Raw genomic sequence first — 21,213 nt, forward strand, 5'->3', positions numbered from 1 at the left:
ATTCTCCCAGGCATTTTAATCTACCTTTTAAGCTTTTAATGTATATGAGGTTATTTATTGTTTATATTTATGTTCTATTGTTCTTGTGATGTTATTGTATTTTATCCTATGCTGTACACCGCCCTGAGAGCCTTCGGGCTGTGGGCGGTATATAAATTGAACAAAATAAATAAAATAAAATAAAAAAAGGAGTGAACCAGATTTGTTCCTGAGGCACTAGAGTCTTCATGTGATTGGCAATGTAGCAGGAACTTTTTGGTTTCTGCCATGACTTTTAAAAGACCTTTGAAAGGGTCTTTTAAAAGGAGGGAAGACAGTTTGTTTAGCATTGCCCATCTCATTAAATATATCTTTATTGTTGTTGTTACTGAATAAACAGGGCTTTTCGTGGCTGAAGGTCAAAGTAATTGATTACTTTCCATCCGGTTCAGTTTAAAAGACTAAAGGAAGGTTTCATCATTTGAGGGTGGGATTGAATTCTGTCTGTGCATGATACTTTTCAGCTTTTTTGAGGGAATTATTTGCAAAGAGAATGTAACAAGTGGCCTGGAGTGTCCATGACTGGTTTCTACAATTATGTCAGCACATTTTTCAGCTACCACAGTACCTGAAAAATGTATGTGTTCTCCATACAAATCTGTCTAAAAATGTATCCAAAATAGGAAATGTTGTTCCAGGTTTGTGGCCCTATTCACAGATAGCTAACTTGAGGCACAATTTCTCTGAGTTTTATAGAGGATGGTGAAATGCAGGGTGCCTGTTCACCTTTAGAAATTACAGTTGGATCTTCTTTTTTCCCTGCCCCTCCCGCCCCCCAGCTTCGCCACATCAAGAGCACAGCGCTGTCAGCATTTTCTTTCTCCTGGACTGCTCCAGATTTGGAGTTGTTCTGGGGGAAAAGTGCAAGGAGGAAAGTTGTAGTGTTCCTTGGGACTTGTAGTCTTCGCATGGCGTACTGCTATCCTAATCACAGACATATGGGTGAGAGTTCTACTTTTGCACAGTTAACTAATACCTCTGAACAGGCAAATGACTGTTCTTGTGACCCAAACTGTAGCTTGCCAGTTTGGATGTACAGGAAACTGTTTCTTTGAAAGTGTAACTAGCAGTACTGGCTTATTCAAGGCAAGCACATGAGGGGTTGCAGGGGAAGAGGGACCATGTGAGCACAATGCTCACTCATATAACACCAACTCATGTAAACTCTTTCATTTCAAGTATAAGTTGGTATAAAACAAATGGTTAAAAACTTTGTAGTTTCAGAATTACTCAGGCATTCTTATCAGTACTAATTTTAGGTTTTAAAAATCTTCAGCAAGCATATTTAAAACATGTTGATATCATTGTCTTTTATTGTTTGCACTATAAAAACTACTGATTAATGTTATTTTGATTATTTTATTTTCTGGTAATATTTTATTTTCAGGTTATATTTTGGCCATTCACATCTAAAAGGTTAGCTGTACACTTTGAGAGACATTAAGTTTGTAATACTAATAATAGAACAAAACATCAAGAGCGTGAAGAGAATAGCTCCTCACTCCATATCACTTGTACCTATGCTTGTTTTTAATCCAAACAATGTGTCATTTTTGTAACTTTAAACAATTCTCACAGCAACTACAAACTGCTAGTTATTGTGTGACATTTTGTTCAGAGTTTGAGAAGATAAAGTATACTGATCTGAATTTGCTAAACAAAATGGATTAAGGATATTCCACAGATGAGTGGTTTCAGGTCATGGTGTCATGAATCATAAAAATATTTTGTGTTTATTGATAATTAACCAAGAGAAACTACTCTGATTTTGCTCAAGGTAGCGGAAAATATAATCTATACTTTTTATTTTTAGAAAAGTACTTTTTGTCCCTCCAGATCATGGAAGATCATTATTGGGTACTGAAGTCCAAACTTCATATTACATTTGGAAATGGTGTGGAGGTGATATTACCATGGTAGTTTTGCATCATGGTGTGAAAGCAACTTTATATGATAAAAGGTCATACCTTAACTATGCAAATGAAATCTACTTTTAATGGGTTGCTGAGGCATGGTAAATATAATTCCTTAAACCAGAGGTGGGAAACTGTGGCCTGCAGATGTTGTTGGACTCCAGCTCTCATCAGCACCAGCCAACATGGCCAAAAGTCAGGGATAATGGACAATGTATTCCAGCAACATCTGGAGAGCTAAAGGTTCCCCACTCCTGCATGACAATGCATTTGAACAACATATTCATGATACAAATTTTAACTCAAGGTGATTTTATTATACTGAGACGTGAAGTGAGAGTTTAATGTAGGAAATATGAATGTAGGAGGGAAATCATCCAGCTTGGATTGGTTGATGGGGAAAAGATCCAAGTTACCTTCAGAAATAGTAGCCTCAAACTTGCTTCTTATTGTAGCTTGGTCAGAGTGCTAGAATTAGATCCACATAAACACTACTTGTCTCTGCATTCACCCATTTTATACATGCTACAAGCAATTTATTTCACTGTAAATAAGCAAATAATGGAGGAACAAACCCTCCCTCTTTTCTGGATATTTCTGCATAATTTCAAAATCATTCCTCTTTAAAGCATAAATGTTAATTTTTGAGAAATGATAAAATAGGTCCCAATCAAAAGTCATTTTATTTTTATAATTATTTAGAAATTAGCAAATATTTTTAATAAAATTCTGGCATATTTGGATATGGGTTTACAGAAATAAATTATAATTGTTATTGTGTGGAAAGGAGAAATATTTGAAGGACATTTCTCACCACAGATGGTCTCTTCTGCTAAATACCAGCTCCTTTCTATGCATCTGAATAAGGTAGTGTGGTAAGTAGAGGCTCTATTGGGAAGATGGATGGGGCTGATGGATGGGACATACAATAGCTGTGCTGTGCATTTGATAATGTTGTGTTAATTATTTGACTCTACACAATTATGGAAAAGATTTATGTTGAGCGTTTGAACCAATCAACTATTTTGCTATAGTGAAGTTTTTTCAGCAGCTCTTCCTAATGGGATGAAACATGTAGATTGTTTTACTCAAGGTGGTGGTGGACAATAGTACTCTGCACTTGTCCCCCATGTTTATCGTTCTTTCCTATTTCTGCCTAATCTTTTACTGAACATTTTGGGGTGGGAAAGGGGCGATTACCACCGTGTTTGTGATTATAGCCAATTGCAGCAGCTAAATCCATAATCTGTGAATCAGTGTTGTCTTGCAAGATTATAAAGCAATTTGTTTTGAAAGATCATGTTAGGCACCTTTATCCTGCCTTCTTAAAGATCAATTGCCATGAATAGAGGGTTAAAGTACCCTTATATCTTGTGTGTGTGTGTACCTGTCCATGTAATATATGACGCAAGGTAGAGGTGGTAAGAATGACAATGTCCAATCCATGAGCAACAACTACAGACTCTCTGGTGTATTAAGACCATGATTTTGAAAAATCAGAGCACAACACGCACATGAAGTCAGATTATTGGCACCACATGTTTGTAGAAGCAGACTTTCTAGTCATACTGTTTCACTAGGAATGGGACTGTTCAAGTCTTAATTTTTTTCTGTCCTTGATGAGGCAGGATGAGGGGTTCTCCATGTGAAGGGATTATATCCTCTAGATTGCCATGTTGTGGAGGATTTTGTTGTGGGCTTTTTGCCCATGTAGGGATCCAGAAATACTGGAAACATAATGTAACCACAGGCTCAATGTGCTATTTTGGCATAGTTAGTCCTCCTCTAAGTGTGCAGTCCAAGGAGACTACCCTGTCTGCCTACATGGCTGAGCTGACATACGGACATCCCTAATGTTGTCTTATCTCTTTCCCCAAAGCACACATTTTAAAACAATTGTAGAAACATCATGTAATTGTAGAAGATAACAATTCGGTTAACAATTTCAAGAGGAATTTCCAGATCCATGCTGTCCCTTCCCAAACCCATGCATCATACTTCTGTATAAAAAGTCCTGAGAAAACCAGCTGTTTAGTTACCAAGATGTGTCGATTTAGGTTGCCTCTTTCTATTCTGTAGTATTATAGCTGTGACTGGAGAAAAATACTTGTTGTGTACAATTTTCTGTTGAACTGGGAAGAAATTTGGTTTTTTTGCTTTGTCACACTAATTATCTCTGAGACAGATTTAATGCAGAAACAGAACATGAATATTCCATTGTGTAACACTTTATGTATATATAGATGATAAGAGCACTTAGTTTACTGTACTTCATTTTATATTTTATTCAGTATTAAGACCAATATCTTTCCATAATTAAGTATGTGTGTGTGAAAAGTTGGTTCCCGGTTAAAAGCGGAACACAAGTAACTTTTGATCAAGGCACATACAAGATTGGCCAAAGGGCGTACAATGCACTTTGGTTTTAATTTAGGGGGAAATAATTATGGCAACAAAGTGTCTTGGGTATTAAACATTAAATAGATGACAACAAAGTAGAAAGGCAGATCAAAATATCTTCACTTGTGTGTTAAGTAATTTCCAGATACCTGTAGCAGTAATGGGCAATATTCTCAATGGTAGTAAAAATATGTGTAGTATATATTTTATTGCATATTTAATATATGCTTTGAAAGAACTGTCATTATCAATTATGCAAGTTCTTCTATAGAATGCACATGAAATTTGTTTAGTTTTGGACATTTTTATGTTTAAGATAGTCTTAGTTTGTAATCTGTGTTCCATAAAAAGAATACCTGGCATAACAAACAATTCCCCCCCTTTTTCTGTGTGTGTGTAGAACAGCCATATGTGCTTGGATTTTTATTTCACCTGCCTTATTCAGATTTTAGCGATCTGCTTCAGCCTTCTTTTACTTAAAAAACTGGTTATAGCTAAACAATTGGTATTGCCCGCTATTTGCACAATTGGTTTTTAGTTGATTTAATATACTGAAAGACTGTATTTTGACCAATTTTGCAACCACTTTTGAACATTTTCAATTTGCCAGGTTTAACCTTTTATGAATACCAAAGTGAAAATGGCCTGTGCTTATACTTACAAGGATCTCAAATGTATGCAAAGTCCTGATTGTTCAACACAGCAAGAAAATTCACTTTCACAGTCAACAAGTCATCTTACTCAGTAGAACACAAAAGTTAAATGGTCTGTAATTTCAATATTAGCAAGGAAAATACAGTACAAATTACTAAAAAATACTAAAATATAGAATTGTTTTCAGGCATCCTTGCTACATTAATCGCAGCAGCCACCTGAAATTTGAAACTTTTAATAAAAAGTTCTTAAATATAAATTATATGGCAAATGTACAATACATTGCTTATTCAATCTTTTAATCCAGTGTTCTGCAGTAGGCCAGCAACCTTTCAAGTTGCTTTTGTTTGTGGAAAGGAGGGGGGGGGAGAAACCACCACAAGTCTTCCATTCCTTTCGTATCATGAATGTGAGTGATCTGAATCAGGTATGCCACTGTCTCTGTAGCTTCTGTTACTGCTGCTTTCACTGTGGTTGTTTTTATACAGATTCATTCCATTAGGTGGGAATATTGTATGTATTACAAATTCCTCCTTAGACACTTGTTCATTGTTCAGAGAGATCATCTGAAAAGAAGTCTCCCTGATTTCTAAGATAGAATTGTCCTTCTTAGTTCCAGCTTCAGCATAATCGTCTTTTCTCCTCCGACCTTTGCTGTATGTACAGTTTCTGGAGAACAAGGACCCATTCCTATGGACATACCAGCAGACTAAAGCCAGCAGTGTTATAGCCATTAGTGCCACCGCACCCCCTATGATGGCAGCTAAGGGCAAACTAGAATTTTTGAATGGTTCTTTCTCTTGTTCATGGTTTAGTGTTGTTGTAGGATTGTACATTTTAAGGGGTGCAGTTTCAGTCTCTATACAAACAGGTGCTTCATCAGACAGATAGATGTTACTGGTTTCCATGGGAACCATGCATACACGGTATGGAGAGTCTGGCTCAAGTGCTGTAAGCAGATAGTCATTCCGGTCACCTGTGACAATGGTTTCAGTTATAGATCCAAAGGCAGGGCTGTGACCCATCTTGAGCCAACTAAGTCTTAAAGCAGTCATGGGTAGTGCAACTTTCCAAGAAATATGAATAGTCTCAGTGCTTACAGATTTTACAACAATGGTAATGATTTCCTGTACTGGGGTAGCTGTTGTTCTGTAGTTTTTATATGGGTTAGGAGTCTTTATTTCAGGTGATTTGGTCACAGAAACTGGCCAGTGTCCTTGCACAGGGAATAAAGTGTTTGGTATTGAAGCAGTAATTTGGATAGTGCTTACAATATCCTCATCTTTGCAATCAAATAGCTTTGTGTTGAGGTCCTTGATAGCCATTCCACGCACTTTTTCTGGGGCTTGACACATCAGTCCACGTACATTAACTCTGAGAGGCAACATCTGCAACCAGTCACGAACCCATTTCATTTTGCACCCACAGTGCCAAGGGTTGTTGCGAAGAAACAATTGGGTAATATTGTCCAGGTCATCAAAGACACCCTGAGGTAAATTACTGAGATTGTTACTGGACATATCTAGCCGATACAACTGTCGTAGGTATGCAAAAGCATTAGGCGGTACATGATTTATATGGTTTTCTTGCAGATAAAGCTTTCTTAGATTTGTGCCGGGCAAATTGATTGGAGCTGCTGTAAGGGAATTACGGACCAATGAGAGTTCCGTTAAATTGACTAGATTCATAAATACTTTCTCTCCTAATCCATGGTTGCTTAAGAGATTTCCATCTAAAACTAGACGTTTTAGATTTGTAAGGTCTTGAAGGGACAAGTCTGAAATTGTGGAAATACGGTTATCATCCAAACGCAGCTCTTCTATTGTTTTAGGCAAGCCCCAGGGAATGGTGCTAAGGTGATTTCGAGAAAGAAAAAGAAGTCTGAGATAGATATTATCCCGGAATGCTCCATCTTCAATACTAACCGCAGAAACAGAGTTATCATCCAAATGCAATTCTTCCAGATAAGGAATTTGTGAAAGTGAATCATAAGTAATTGTTCTTATGTTATTTTCCTGCAAATGCAATTCTTTGATGTACTTTGGGAGGTTGGTAGGGAATTCATCCAAGCTGTTGTGGTATAAATAAATTCTTTCCACTTTGATCAAGGTTTTTAACTCAGAAGGAATTCCAGCATTATTAATTTGATTGTTCTGAAGGTAAAGGGTTGTAGCATCCTCTGGAATCCCAGTAGGAATTGATGTCAAGTCACGATCATTGCAGTAAATAAATCCTGCATCACAGCGACATGCTGAAGGACAGGACTTGGCACTGATAGAATGAGGTGCCATTTTGAGCAAAAGCCCTATCTTTGTCCAAATTAGGATGAAGTTCCAGGTTATGCTGATCATGGTCAAGTTGCAGTGAGGTTTGCACACAGAAAAGTGTTTGATTTTCAGCAACCTAGAAAAAAAAATCAGATTAATAGTAGAGAATACAGTTGAAGTATCACTTTGAAATGAAATAGTACATCTAACAGCACAATCCTATGTGTGTTGATTTGGAGATAAATCACATTGTGTTAAATTGGGATTGGTTCCTCAGACATGTGTATAGAATTGCAAGCTAAAATGTTTTTACTCTCAAGAATTTGCAGTTAGATTGGGTTTTGTTCATATATTCTCCATGGCCATATAGACATGACTCTTATATGATGTTTGAGTGTGAGAGAAGCATTTATATATTATTTTTTGTCCACAAATTTGTCCACAAATCAGCTTCCCATATAAGAAGGCATTCGTTGATAGCCCCGTCCAAAGAGTTACTTTAAGACATGCTTAAGGGGTTTTCCCTGTTGTTTTCTTAGGCTAGTTGCGCTACAGTATAGTGGGTAGCAGCTTGTTGTGCTGGTACAACAACTTTTTTTGGAGAACCTTCAGAAGCCTACTGCATGTGCACAGTTCACTACACAATCCTTGGAATTGCAGCCATTGCTTCATAATGTGCCACTTTATGTGAGCATTAGCACATTATGATATGAAACTCTTCTTTAGGTATTCATACTTTATTTGGTTAAATTTGTTCTGTTGGTGAGTTCACTGTTTTTTCTAAAGTGTGAATACTGAATGAATAATTAGTGCACTGCATGGTAACTAATTAACAATGATGAAATGTATGCCTAATTCCCAACTATTCAACTGGTACGATTAAGGAATTAAATCTAGTTGGAAGCTTAAATATAGAATGGATTTCTCCTTCAGCCTTAGGTATATGGCATAGACTGACAACACAAATGATTAATGGTCCTACTTTGTGAATGTGGTACATACTTTTCCAAACAGATTGTCAGTTTAGTAATACTGGCGATGTGAAAGTATGTACAAAGATAAAATTACTGCAGACCTTTGACTTACTCCTGAAACACTAGATATAATCAGTTATTTCAATATTGCTCACATTACGTCAAGGATTAGGCTGCAATACTAACATCTACTCAGAAGTAAGTCCCATTTAATTCAGTGAGGCTTACTCCCAGATAAGTGAGAACAGGATTGCAGGCTTATGATATTAATGTTTTTCCTCACTCACATAAAATAAATAATGCAAGTATTTATATTTTATAAGAATTACTTTCTTCTGTTGCTCTGTAAAATTAAGAAGGAATAGCTAAATAAAATGATTGAAGCTGTTCCCCCCTCCCCCCAGGAAAGGAAATCGTATACAATGAAAAACTTAGTTTGCTGTTGCGGTAATACTGGTTGAAGTGAGAGGCAGGGGTAACTCATTAAACATATGTTTTGATATCAAATATTTGACAATACTTAAGATGTAAAGTTTACTTTGCTGTTTTATTAAACTGCCATACTAATCAACACAAGTTATATATGTTCTGTTGGCAGTGCTTGCTTTTGGGCTCTGTTGAAGTGGTGTTTACTTGTTCAGTTCTATTGTTTTCTTTCATAACCGGTGTCACTTCCGATTGCTAAAACAATGCATTATTATTGAACCTACCTTATTTAAAGATATGAGGGAACCTTTTGTGCTTGCTAAAATCCAGTCATCATACAGTTTTCAAGAAACAGATTGACTTGGGAGAAGTTTATAGTTTACTTCATGTAGTTGTATTTCCTTCACAGTAGTAACTTAAATGATCCTTGTGGGTAGGATATCTTTCCTGGTAAGCTCCGCTATGTTCAGTGGACATTCCCATAAAGTTTTATCATGGTACATAAGCACATCAGGTTGTTGACGATAAAAGCTTCAGATTCCTGTTACCCTACAGGAAGGAGACTTTGAAGAAGAGGGAGGGGGTTTCTCTCCTTTTGCCCCAAGTCCATGTGAAGAATTTTGGTTCAATACTTTTAACAAAAATTTCTCAAATGCTTTGAAGCTCTTCTATATAGTGTAGTGGCTAGAGATGGTAAACTCATCTCCATGTGTTTAAAATAATTCATGATGCTTAGGCTTGAATTATGATAGCTGACTTTTTCTGTACAATATCATCCAACTATAAACTTTGAATGTGGACGTGCCCTGATAAATCCATGGCTGCTGGGCTGTACCATTCGCTTAGTGCTTGATCAAAATTTCCAGCTCAGCGCATTTTCTCATGCTCTCTGAAAATGCCAGGTGTTTGCTTTAGTTGGTTTTTGTTTCAGTTCAGAGGCTGTTCTTGAAGAAACATGCTAATACTACTGGCAGGGTTTCCTTTTTGAAATTTTACTCAATTGGTGTCTGCGAAAGCAAGGAAAAAAATGTTATCAAGAAGTGGTGATAAACTACCTAATGCACACATTCCTCAACATAGTATTTATATAATAATAAAACCTCATTATGGGAGTAGAGCAAAAATGTGAAGTTCTTGAATCAGGTATCCTGCTAAGTTCAGCTGCGGCAAGAAACCAGTCTAAACAAAACAGTGATGAAAGTCAGCTTTGATCAACAGACCAAAGAGAAACAGCTTTGCAAATGTGACACATGACTCTTTAGATTACAAATAGAGGCCCAGCTTCTTTGGATGACATGCATGCTACTGTTCATGGTCTTCTGCTTTCAGGAGACAATACAGTCATCTGTATGGCTCCTTCTGGGAGGAAGGGCGGGAGATAGATAGATAGATAGATAGATAGATAGATAGATAGATAGATAGATAGATAGATAGATAGATAGATAGATAGATAGATAGATTAAAATGTAAAACAGCAAAGGTATAAAGATATAATGATTAGGCCTAATGCCCACTATTCTGTCTTAATAACTATAATTCTGAATTCCTTGGAATCTTACTCTTTTGCAGGAGGAGATAGATAATTATAGAACTGAATACTTCTAAAATGTACAATTAGGTTGAAAATTTAAACTGTAGTATTTTTCATCACATTCCCTATATCTTGACAACTGAATGATAATTTTGTCACTATCTTGCCTCAGACTCATCCATGGAATTGTATATGAAAATTGGCATTTGGTGAAAATCTCTTCCTTTGGCTTTTTAAGTAATGCAATCTTTAAAACAACAACTTGGATTACCAGGCTAGGCTGTGCTGCACAGCAAGAACAATGTCATGCTATAATGTAAAAGGTAATTTAAATGGCTTTTATGTGGGTAACTTTTCCTTCTCAAGTGGAAATTTAAACCCAGCAAATCTGACTTCAGTTGTAAGAAGTGCCATAGCTCAGTAGTAGAGCACATGTTTAGAATGCAAGAGGTCCTAGGTTCAGTCCCCTGACTGAAACTTGGGAGAACCATTGCCAGTGAGTAGACCAAGAGTGGGGAACTTGCAGCTCTCCAGATGTTGTTGAATTTCCACCTCCCCATCAGGCTCAGCTAGCAAGGCCAATGGTCAGGGAAGATAGGAGTTGTTGTCCAACAGCATGTGGAGGGCCACAGGTTCCCCACCCCTGTGTAGATTCTTGAGGTAGATGGGCCAATTATCTGACTCACTGTAAGAAGGAAGGGGGAAAAGCCTTTAATAAACACATTGGATACACTAGGACTTATTTTTGAATACACATGCTTAGGATCACCTGCACACTGAAGTCTGCTTTGCCTTTTAAATTTTATCAATTCTAATAAGAAATGAGTTCCCAGAGTACTCATTAGTATACATATATTTTAGATTATTGCTGCTTATTGCTTTTGAAAGGTATGTATTAAGTTTCCTTTCTTTTCTTTGCCTTGTGAATACAGTGGCTTTTCAGTGCCACCAAGAATAATAGTAGTCAAAATAGAATATGGCATTTGATCAGAATTAGGTAACTAGGTATTTATTTAAAATTAATGTAAACCATTTGTATTATATGTAACATTATTAAATATTTGATGTTTACCTATGGATTTCAGTATGTAACGACAATGAGAATAAGTCCTTAAGAGATGTAGATTCTTTATAATTCAGATGCATTAAAGTATGGTATTGAAATAAAAATGTCACTATCTGAAGAATTAGTGATAAAAGATTTAGTGTCTGCATGGCATAGTTACCTTGAAATGAAATTTAAAACCACAACAACCCAAAGCCTGGCAAATAACTTGGAGACACTGCTCAATTAGCAGGTTGCCTTGTTTGTTCAGCTGTTTAAATACTGAAAAAGCCATGAGGTTCTGAAGTTGATAGTCTGTTTATGAACTTTATAATCCACTTTGCTTAACCATCACTGGGCAGGTGGGACATTACTATTTTTTCTGTAAGTTTGAAAATAGTTTCTAGTAAGAGAATAATTTATTTTGTAGACGACATATAGAATCTGTAGGAATAAAATGTTTTTAACAACACAAGCGATTAATTAAAGTGAGTGGATTATAACTAGTACTGTTCTTGGGAAATGGATAATAAACTGAAATTGCTTGTAGAGAATATTTGAATACCTTGTCTAGAACAAGGAGTGCTCAATATTTGTTATTCAGAATAGAAAACTTGTTTTACTTACCAAGTACTTCAAACCCTTCCCTTTTTGCACCATTTGATATTCAAGCCCTCACTTATTGCCGCTATTGTATCAGCAGCGTTGTTGGATTACAATGGAAGCACTAAAGCTCATTACGTTCTTGGGTTTTATGAATCCCTTCTCTCAAAATTACATCAAAACAAAAGGATAAAATAAAGCTGGTCTCATGGAGAAAAAAAGACTGTTTCAAAAATGTGGATTAAGCTTCTAGCCCCCCAATGCTTTCCTTCAGTTAGAAGGAAGAACTGTTTTCTTTAGTTTTTATTTAGTTTGATATCTTGCACTTTGCTTTTATATTCCAAACTAGTGTTGAAAACAATGTATTTGCATAATAAAGGCAGCAATGAACTGTCTCCACAGAAGGGAATCCTGCTGCCTTGCTCAGCCTTTCCTCTTCTAGAGCTATCCTTATATATTCTCTGACATCAAGTCATTATAGCTGAATTTGCAGAATGAAAAGAGAAATGTCCCCCGCTGTTGAGACACTGTGGCCAGGTTTTCACAACATCAAATTGGGAGCTTCATGGACCCATGGTTTTGAAAGAGAACATTAATTTTGAACAAAACAAGAAGCAAATGAAAGAAATCCTGGTTCACCATTATTTTTTTACATAGAAAGATGTACTAGTTTTTAACTCTATCTCTTCTCAATATATTAGTATTATGCTTGAAAAAAATTGGGAAGAAAGTTCATATTTATATGGTATCAAATTTTCTTTTCAATCAAGTTGGTTTGCAATCCAGTTAGGTTTGCAAACATAGGATAAACTATAGTGTGTCAAAGGCAGCACTGCACAAAATGAACCTTTTTATTCTAATTCAAAGTAATATATTCTAAAGATATTTATAACAATTTAATGGATAAGGAATCCTATTTAGCAACCAAATCTCTGACTTTAGTACTTTGTGCTACATGGGTCAATTGTGTATCATAAACTTTTTAAAAATTGTAGAAATGTGATCGTGTGTGTTCGGTAACAAGATGCTGATTTAAAGGGCTGTGGTATCATTCTAGTAACTATCTACAACAGTGTTTTCCAGATCAAAATATATCTCTTTAGGCTATAAATGTCAACAGCATGACAGCTAGAATTAATTCAGCTTTGCTGTGGTTTTGGTTTTGCATATCCATTTGATTTGTTTCATAGTGCCCTCTGTGGATTGAAGAAAACGTCTGCTCACATATATATATAATGTGTTCATGTGTTTTGAGATTATTGCTTTGGACTTCTACTAGTCACTCAAGAGCATGGACATTATAAGTAAGCTTTGGTTATTACTAAAACCAAACCAAATATTGGTAACCAAATTACTGAAAATTAATTTGGTTAAACATGACGCAGCTGTACTGAACATGAAGTGTACAACATCGTTTTCTTAGGTGTACTACTCTGGGTTGGTTAGTAGTAACAGCAAATGTTTTCTGAGCACCCTGTTTAGTAGCTACATGAGCATAGTATTTCAGGAAGGGGATCTTCTTCGTTTGTTTAATGTTAGGCAAGCTGAAGAAGAAGAATACAGTATCCTCCTGAGGGCTAAAGAATGTAAAGCTTTATTGAGAAATGAGCTTTAGCAACATTTTCTTTGCCTTATGGAAATAAGCATATTTGACAATTGTATCACATTGAAATAGTCAAAGGTGCGTACTGTTTCCCCTTGATGTTAGTTAAAATAACTATGAATAATAGTAACCTTAAATTAAGGTACTGTAAAACAAAACCAATATGAGTTGGTATTACCACCTATCTTAGGCCTTTGACACACTGAAAAGAATAGCAAGTTTGCATTTTCAGAGCATATGTGAAAGACAATTATTTTCTGGTAAACATAAGGATAATTATAGTTATTCCATTTAAATTTAACTCTTTATTATTTATTCCCATTGAGAAGATATTGATGATCCCTAACTTTTAAACGAAGTAATATAAAGAGACTAAGTTTTTAATGGGTGAAAGGGATGAACACTTTGTTAACTGCTAAAATATTATTTGTTCATGAGTTGCAGAAGGGAACAATAAACATTGTTGGATAATCCTGGGAAACTTTCAGCCTGATCCTAACCTTGTTTATTCAGAATGAATACATTTCAGTGGGACTTCATTGCAGATTGGTAGGTTTAGGACTGCAACTTTAAAGTACCATCCTGTGAATATTTACTCAGTCCCTCTGAGTTCAGTGCGACTTACTTCCTGTATTTAAGATTGCAGCTTTTACCAGCTATGGCTCATAAATTACCTTTACAATGTTGCTAAACTCACTTTGCCATAATTAGAGAACAATTGCTGTGATACTTTAAAAGTTTTGGAGCAACCTTTGCTTTGATATATTTAATAAGGTACTATCTGGAATAGGCCTTGATAAATTCTTGGCCCTCTGCTCATCAGAGCTGATACTTTAATGTTTCCTGTCATTCTTACTTTCTGACACTGGGGGTGGGGGGAAGAGGGAGTAGCAGCTTCCTCTACTCTCCCAGGTCATAACTTTTACTTAATACTACTTGATTTACATTTACATTGAACTATTTTAATGCTAGTATTTGAAAATAAGTTAATTACAGTCTTATTTTGTTAACATCACTTTAAATTTTACAGTATATTTACCTATTCCTAAGCACACTTAATTGGAAGCAAATTCCACTGACATCAATTGAATCAATTTCCATGTGACTGGGGTGTCAGAAATATTAAGTCAAATCTTGATACAACTGAAATAAATGTCAGGATTTCCACCTGCTACCTAGGGCAAAAGTATACATTGTCCCGTGCCCCCAATATATATGTGCACGGAGGTACAGGTTCTTACTCCTATCCCTTTCAATTTTTGGGGGGCCGGGGGCGGGAGAGGAACATTCAAAAATGTAAAGATAAATAGAGATACAGATAAAGGAATACTTGTTTTCAGACAGTACTCTTTCTTTCTGAAGGCTCAGATCGTTGTGCCTTTATGACAGAAATTCTGGCCACTGGGGGGTAGCACACACTGCAAGAAATTTGTACAGTGGCTGCGAGTCTGGCTTTTTAAAAATCCTGCTGTCCAGTTTCTCTGCTTTAATCACAAACAAGAGGGAGGGCATTCTCTTTCAGTGTAATAATCTAACCCTAGGAATTTTGTGCTCTCAAATCTGGTGTCTGAAATGAGTTAAATTAAAAAAATGTTTATATCTTGTTTATAAACATAAAGAAGAAAAATACAATGCAACCTGGTTTCAGTGACTCACATGATAGCTTTCCCTAAAGCTGTTCAGTATTTCATTTAGATAAAATATTTCTGAAGGCTTCCTGTACATAAAAAATAGTATTATAAAAATAATTTAAACTTATTACTTGGGGAGTATAGCCTCCCATAGGAAACAGAGTTGGAGATAATTAATCATCTGTCCAAGCGTCCTGACACACCCCAAATTTCAATTAAACTTTCTCCAACTTGTTTCTCTTTGTAGGAAATAACTGTATTTTACTATAAAATTATAGCCTTTAACTGCTTCATCCTCACATAGTACTACCTAACATAATCCCATTGTGGAAGTAATTTTAATTGTGCAGTGATTTCACATTTAATAAGAGTGGGCTGATGTAAAGATGTAAACTTGCACATGACAGTCCTTTTCTATTCTTTTTAAAAAAATCAATGAAACCTTACCCCCAATATTTTAAAAAAAACCAATTACACAATTACATACAGATAATAGTATTCTGTGCATACCACTGAACCTTCTTTGCAGCAATTACACCAACTTTGTGACTGTAGTGATCCCTACTGTTGCAAAGTTACAGCTTAAACAAATCATATAATTAACTTCTTAAATTGGTTATTGAATTTTAGGTTCTAAACTAAGAAAAATCAATTACATGTAAAGCATGAAGCTCTGTTAAGTTGACAGTGTTTTTAATTGCTTTTTATATATTTCCCATATTACTTTTTTCTGTGAACCACAACTCCTGGGCAGATCCAAGCTAAGGTCTGCAGAGAAAAAAAGAAAAGCCATTTACATGCACATGAAGCAGCCATAGTGTAGTAAGATGATACTCAATGAATAATGCTTATTGGACCACAGATGCCTTGTTTAAGAACTTTGTAATAGTTAATTATAAATTAAATGGGATATAGGGTGATCTATTATGAATGCTAACTTATTCAACCAACATGGAGAATGAGAAAACTAAATAATTTTACACATTGTCCAATAGGAATTAGGGTTATGCAACTATGCTAAATTTTACTTTCCTTCTTTTTAAAGAAATGGATTAAAAAAACAATAGAGAGGCCTGTGGCATTCTTAACTACTTTAAACCGTTTTGTTTTACATGCATATCCTAGAGTTTCCTTGTAAATATTAACTGCAGTATTACACTAATAATTTTAAAAAAACATGGTCACGCATGAGCTTAGAACATAGAGACAACATAAGCTGAAAACGTGGAGACAATAGATTTTCAGAGGACTAAAATATTCTAAAAACTTCATGTACAATATAGCGACAAATGGTTGTTTTACAAATTTAATATGGCAATTTCTGTCCTGCTGTTTGTGTGATCCTCTGTTCAAAAGCTTAGAACCGTTAATTTGTCTCACTAGATTTATTGGCTTATTATGCAGGTCGCATACTGTATTTGGCCAGGCAATGGGCTTTTGCATTACATTGAGGAGAAAATATTTGTGTGTGTATGTGTGTAGAGAGTATATGTGTTGAACAGCATCAGACAATGTATGGCTTCAGCATTACAGACTTGGGAAAACAGTAATGCAAGCTTTAAAACCTAGGTGTAGCTATTTGTTTATCCTTTCCAAAGATTATAAAAGTTCTTCCAAGTAGACAAAGATGTTTGCTTCTGAAAGGAGCACTCATTTTCTGAGGGGTTTTTCATCTCCTTTCATAGCTATAAAATGAGTATTAAGAGAACATGCCACATACGCAGCACTGGCCACACAGGGAAACGTGCAGCTTCAAAGACTGCCATTTGATTATTTAGAATGGAAACCTTGTAAAGAGCTAGATTTTCAACCATTGTTTTTAGCCATCATACACATTTCTTTCCCCCCCTCAAAACCTTGATGGTATATGATTACAAATCCTACTTTTGCATTGCATTGTAGGTTTAAATGCAGTTTTCTTCATCTCTCTTCTCCCCCTCCCTCATTCTGTTTTACTCAATTTTAACATGCCTGTGTGGGAAAAATCAAAGTGGAGTGCAAATTAGAAGAAAGCCATGGAAACACTTACCAGTTGGCTGAAGTAGAAAATATATCTATAAAGAAATTTCATTTATAAATTCACAACACGAATAATTCCAGTAATGTTTATAAAACCCTCAGTTTCAGATTCCACACACAAAAAGCAGCAGCAGAAGCAGCTATTGTTTGAGCCTTTGCTATGTCAAATCACTTCTCCTTCACTGAGAAGGAGTGAGGAGGAAAGCATTCCAGTTACGTGCACGCAGCCCACCTCCGAAGCCTGAAGTTAAAGCTTTCACCTAACAGTGGTTGAATAAAGAGGTGATGTCATAAATGGGCAGGTCTTGGGTCTGCTTCAGTCTGGCAACTGGATAAGGAGGCTGTCAAAAGTGTACATTACCGACACCAGAGGGCGTCAGAGAAGGAAAATCCAGGTTTGCAAGCCAAAACCAGAGCTTTATTACAGTTCACCAGATTTAGATACATGCCAAAAACATTTCAGTCACCTCCAAATTGATTATCTTTTGGCAGCATGTAGATATGTGGCTTTAACACAGTTGTGCAAAAATATTATAGTCGTGGAATGATCAGAGTGAAATTTATTAACTGATCACATTTATTAATTGATTATCACATGAACCTAGCTAATGCTTTAAGATAAAAATTGGAGGATCAAACATAATCAAACTGCTAGAGAATTCATCAACAAAAACTTTTTAATAACTCTTGGTGATGATCTCATTTTGACACTTTTTTGATGAAAAATGTGTTCTTTTAGTGTTTAAAAGGGTGATGCTGGTTATTTTAGAAGTAGTTTTAATATTCAGCATTTATCTGCAAGTGTAGCAAAAGGGATGAGTTTCTTGCAAGACTTCTCATTCCTTGGAGATGCAATAGCGATTTGGCTTGTTCCTATTAAAAACAAAATACTTTGAGCAACAATACTGCTTCAGAAATATCTGGGAGGAAGTTAGTTTTAAGAATTGAGAACCTGTAATTGTAATAATATTTTCTAGTGATAACGTGTGTCAGCTTTAAACTATGCACAGCTTTTTCATAGTAGTGGCGGTCACCAATACCCAACATATATGTCACAAAGTCATTGCTACTACACAGAATGGCAGACTGGATTACAAGCTGTGTGTTAGGAAATTCTGATAAGAACAGATAAACCATTGTAGGTACTCCTGTCTGCTGTCTCAGCGATAAGAATATTTGAAAATAGTTGGTAACTTCTATTACAATTTTGGTGCCTTTCACTAGTAGTTTATTAACTGGGGTTTGGTTCATGCAGTTGACATTTCCCAGTCACTGTGTTTTCTTCCAATATTTGAGTTGCCTCTAAATCTAGTCAAGTCGTAGGCTGTCTCAGGCATTTGGTTGCATTCTGTTCATTAGCTTCATTTTCTTTATCTTTGTACTACTTTGGTATAGAACTGTGTATGCTCAAGAACAAGACTAGGTGCTATTATAGTTAACGCTTCATAAGAACTGTGTGCTAATCTGTTTTGTTAACCGATGGCATTTTTTGTTGATATCAGAAGACAGAAAGGCCAAGCTTAATTAAGTTCACAAGAGATCTAGTCATTTAAAACTCTGTGGCTATTGAAATCATTAGGAATCTAAGAAACTGGGGAATAAAAAAGGTGGACACATTTAACCATGTTCTTTTCTATAGTGTCCTTATGTATTTGCGTTAATGGAGCAGACAGATTACTTGTCTATACCTGGATTAATGAAGATCGTTGTAGAATATTGTTCAGTAGTTCTGTTTGAGGCCTTTTTTTCATTCTGCAAAGACCTTCCTCCATTTTTAAGTATGTCTGCGGTTTAGTCCACTGAAATCATCCAACAGGTTGTAGTAGTACATGTTACAGAATACCTGTACATGTGTCAGCGGAAAGTTCATAAAAGAAATGTAGAATGCACATTCAGCTATCTTAGTCTGTGAAGCTTAGCCAAGTGCTTAATGCATCAGCTAGTAACTGTAACAAATCTTCTTCAACAATTCCAAAGGGCTATAGAGAAATAATTAGATTTTACCAGGTCACAGCTGCCACAGAATACTAAAAGGTTTTTCAAAATGCTATATCTGATTCCTCTTGTATTGTTGCCTTTATTATTTAGACCCTGTAGGTACCTGTTGTTCATATGTATGCTGAAAGGTAAGGTTTTCTTGCCACAACAAGGTGTAGGTTGAGGAAATGGTTATTTCTAAAGCAAGAGCTTTGTATCACTTGTTCCACTGCATATGGGAATAAAATAATGTAGTGTAATGACAGTGTGTGCTAGAAAAACAGGTTTCTCTATCAAATTAAAATGTATCAAAAAAGCTTTAGATAGGGTTAGGTTTATTCATTGCTTTTTTTTTTGTAAAAAAGAGGTGCCGGTACTCACATCTCGATCTACTTTAAATGACTCGCTCACCCTTTCCCTCTTCCTATGCTCTCACTCAGTGTTATGTCCTGCTGGTCCTATTTGTGGCAATCACACATTATTTTCTGCGCACGCATGCACACACGCACTGATGCTGTTGTTTAGTAACAATAGATAGCATTCTCCAGTACTAGAGAAAATATACCAGGTGGCTACACTACAGTTGCTTTTGCAAGCAAGCAGATTACACACATACAAGTCACAGACACACATGGATCTCCCTGTCTCTATCACTCTTTAACACACACAACACATATTTCACTTACACACAATCACATATGTTTCTCTCTCTGTCTCTGTCTCTCTCTGCGCCCAGGTGCATTTCCCCCACCCCCATGTACATACCTTCTTTTCTCTCACATGCACACAGACAGCATAAAAACCTCTCCCTCAGTCTCTCCATCACACACACACACACCACATCTATCCCTCTCTCACAGATCATACATATATACCTTCCTCAATCACATATACACACACAACTTGAGTGCACATGTGTGTGCCCACATGCACGCACAGACCCCAATTCAGAAAAGCTCCTTCCTGGGGCAAAGGAGGCATCCACCAGCTGCTCTGCCTCACTGGCAGACAACAAAAGCCCGAGCATGCAGGGGTACCCCCACCTTCCTTCTCTCTCCAACCTTAAACAATAAAAAAGCAAGCCTCAGCACAGGGTGAAGGAGGTGCTTGCCAGGCGTGGGCATGTGAGGATGCCTCTGCTGTTCCTTCCTTCCTTCCTTCCTTCCTTCCTTCCTTCCTTCCTTCCTTCTTTGAATAAGCAAGCCCCAGCATCGGGTGAAGGAGTGTGCAGGATATCCCCCACTTCTCCCCACCTCCAATGAGATGAAGGAGGAACCCGGTGCTACCATTCAGTACCTGAGTGTGCAGGTGTAACCCCACCACTCCTTCCTTCTCTCCTGACCTTTTTTTTAAAGCAAGCCCCAGAATGATGCAAAGGATATGCCTACTGCTGGCTGACAGGCAGTGGTGGCCCGAGGAAAGATCCTGGTACTCTGTTCCAGAGCGTTCTGCCAGAGAAATAACTGGTTACCGCCAAAATATCATTATGGGTTTATGATCCAGTTAGCTCAGTGTAGGATATTTATAAGGTATTTTAAAAACTGAGTTAGTTGGAAGCAGATAATATATTGACATAAATTAATATGTACGTTTAGTAAATAATGATTTCTCTGACAGATTGGTGTATTAATCTGACCTGTTTGATTAGCCTAATGGATTTCTCATTATAAGGCTTTTGTAGTTCTGGTACAACTATTTTTCTTCCATTTATTTGACCTGAATGTTAAAGATAGATCAAGTACTGTTGGCCAGGATTTCACCATGTTGACATGGCGTGGGTGTCATATGTACCCCTCTGCTGGAAAAAAAATCATAATACTTTGTATCAGTCTTCCACTATTCCGTGCTGCAGGTAGTCCTCAACCATGAGAAGATGTGAAGTGCTATGTGGTGTTTATTCCCCTCCCTTAATTTAGTGAAAAATCTTACGTGTACAGTTTTGGGGGTCAATTTTACTCATATTAGAATGACTGAGACAACCAAAAAAATGATGCCCATAAGGTGCTACAGGTCAAAGTGACCCTCCCTAATGCTGTTGAAATGTATGAGTTGCTTATCATGTCTGCAGGTGCTTAGCCAGAGCCTGCTCTTTCAGTGTCTCATGAGAAAGGATGTACAAGGTGAAGAAACA

At 36.5% G+C, this 21,213-nt stretch overlaps 2 protein-coding genes across 3 annotated transcripts in view; one reads left to right on the forward strand and one right to left on the reverse strand.

The window, feature by feature from the left end:
* The window catches only part of MACROD2 (mono-ADP ribosylhydrolase 2), a 946,657-nt gene that overhangs the window by 82,869 nt on the left and 842,575 nt on the right, over positions 1-21,213 (forward strand). The gene's annotated exons all lie outside the window — the stretch shown is intronic.
* Positions 4,717-17,334, reverse strand: FLRT3 (fibronectin leucine rich transmembrane protein 3). Its single transcript, XM_061626178.1, has 3 exons — positions 17,116-17,334; positions 8,958-9,680; positions 4,717-7,409 (listed from the first exon to the last, which is right to left on the reverse strand). Exon 3 carries the CDS (start codon positions 7,355-7,357, stop codon positions 5,408-5,410), a length of 1,950 nt encoding a protein of 649 aa, XP_061482162.1. The 5' UTR covers positions 7,358-7,409; positions 8,958-9,680; positions 17,116-17,334; the 3' UTR covers positions 4,717-5,407.

Source organism: Rhineura floridana, chromosome 4, assembly GCF_030035675.1.
Source record: "Rhineura floridana isolate rRhiFlo1 chromosome 4, rRhiFlo1.hap2, whole genome shotgun sequence".
In the NCBI taxonomy this organism is placed as follows: Eukaryota; Metazoa; Chordata; class Lepidosauria; order Squamata; family Rhineuridae; genus Rhineura; species Rhineura floridana.

Excerpts from the sequence above, each read along its gene's own strand:
- FLRT3 (XM_061626178.1), bottom strand. The coding sequence starts at position 7,357 with ATGATCAGCATAACCTGGAACTTCATCCTAATTTGGACAAAGATAGGG.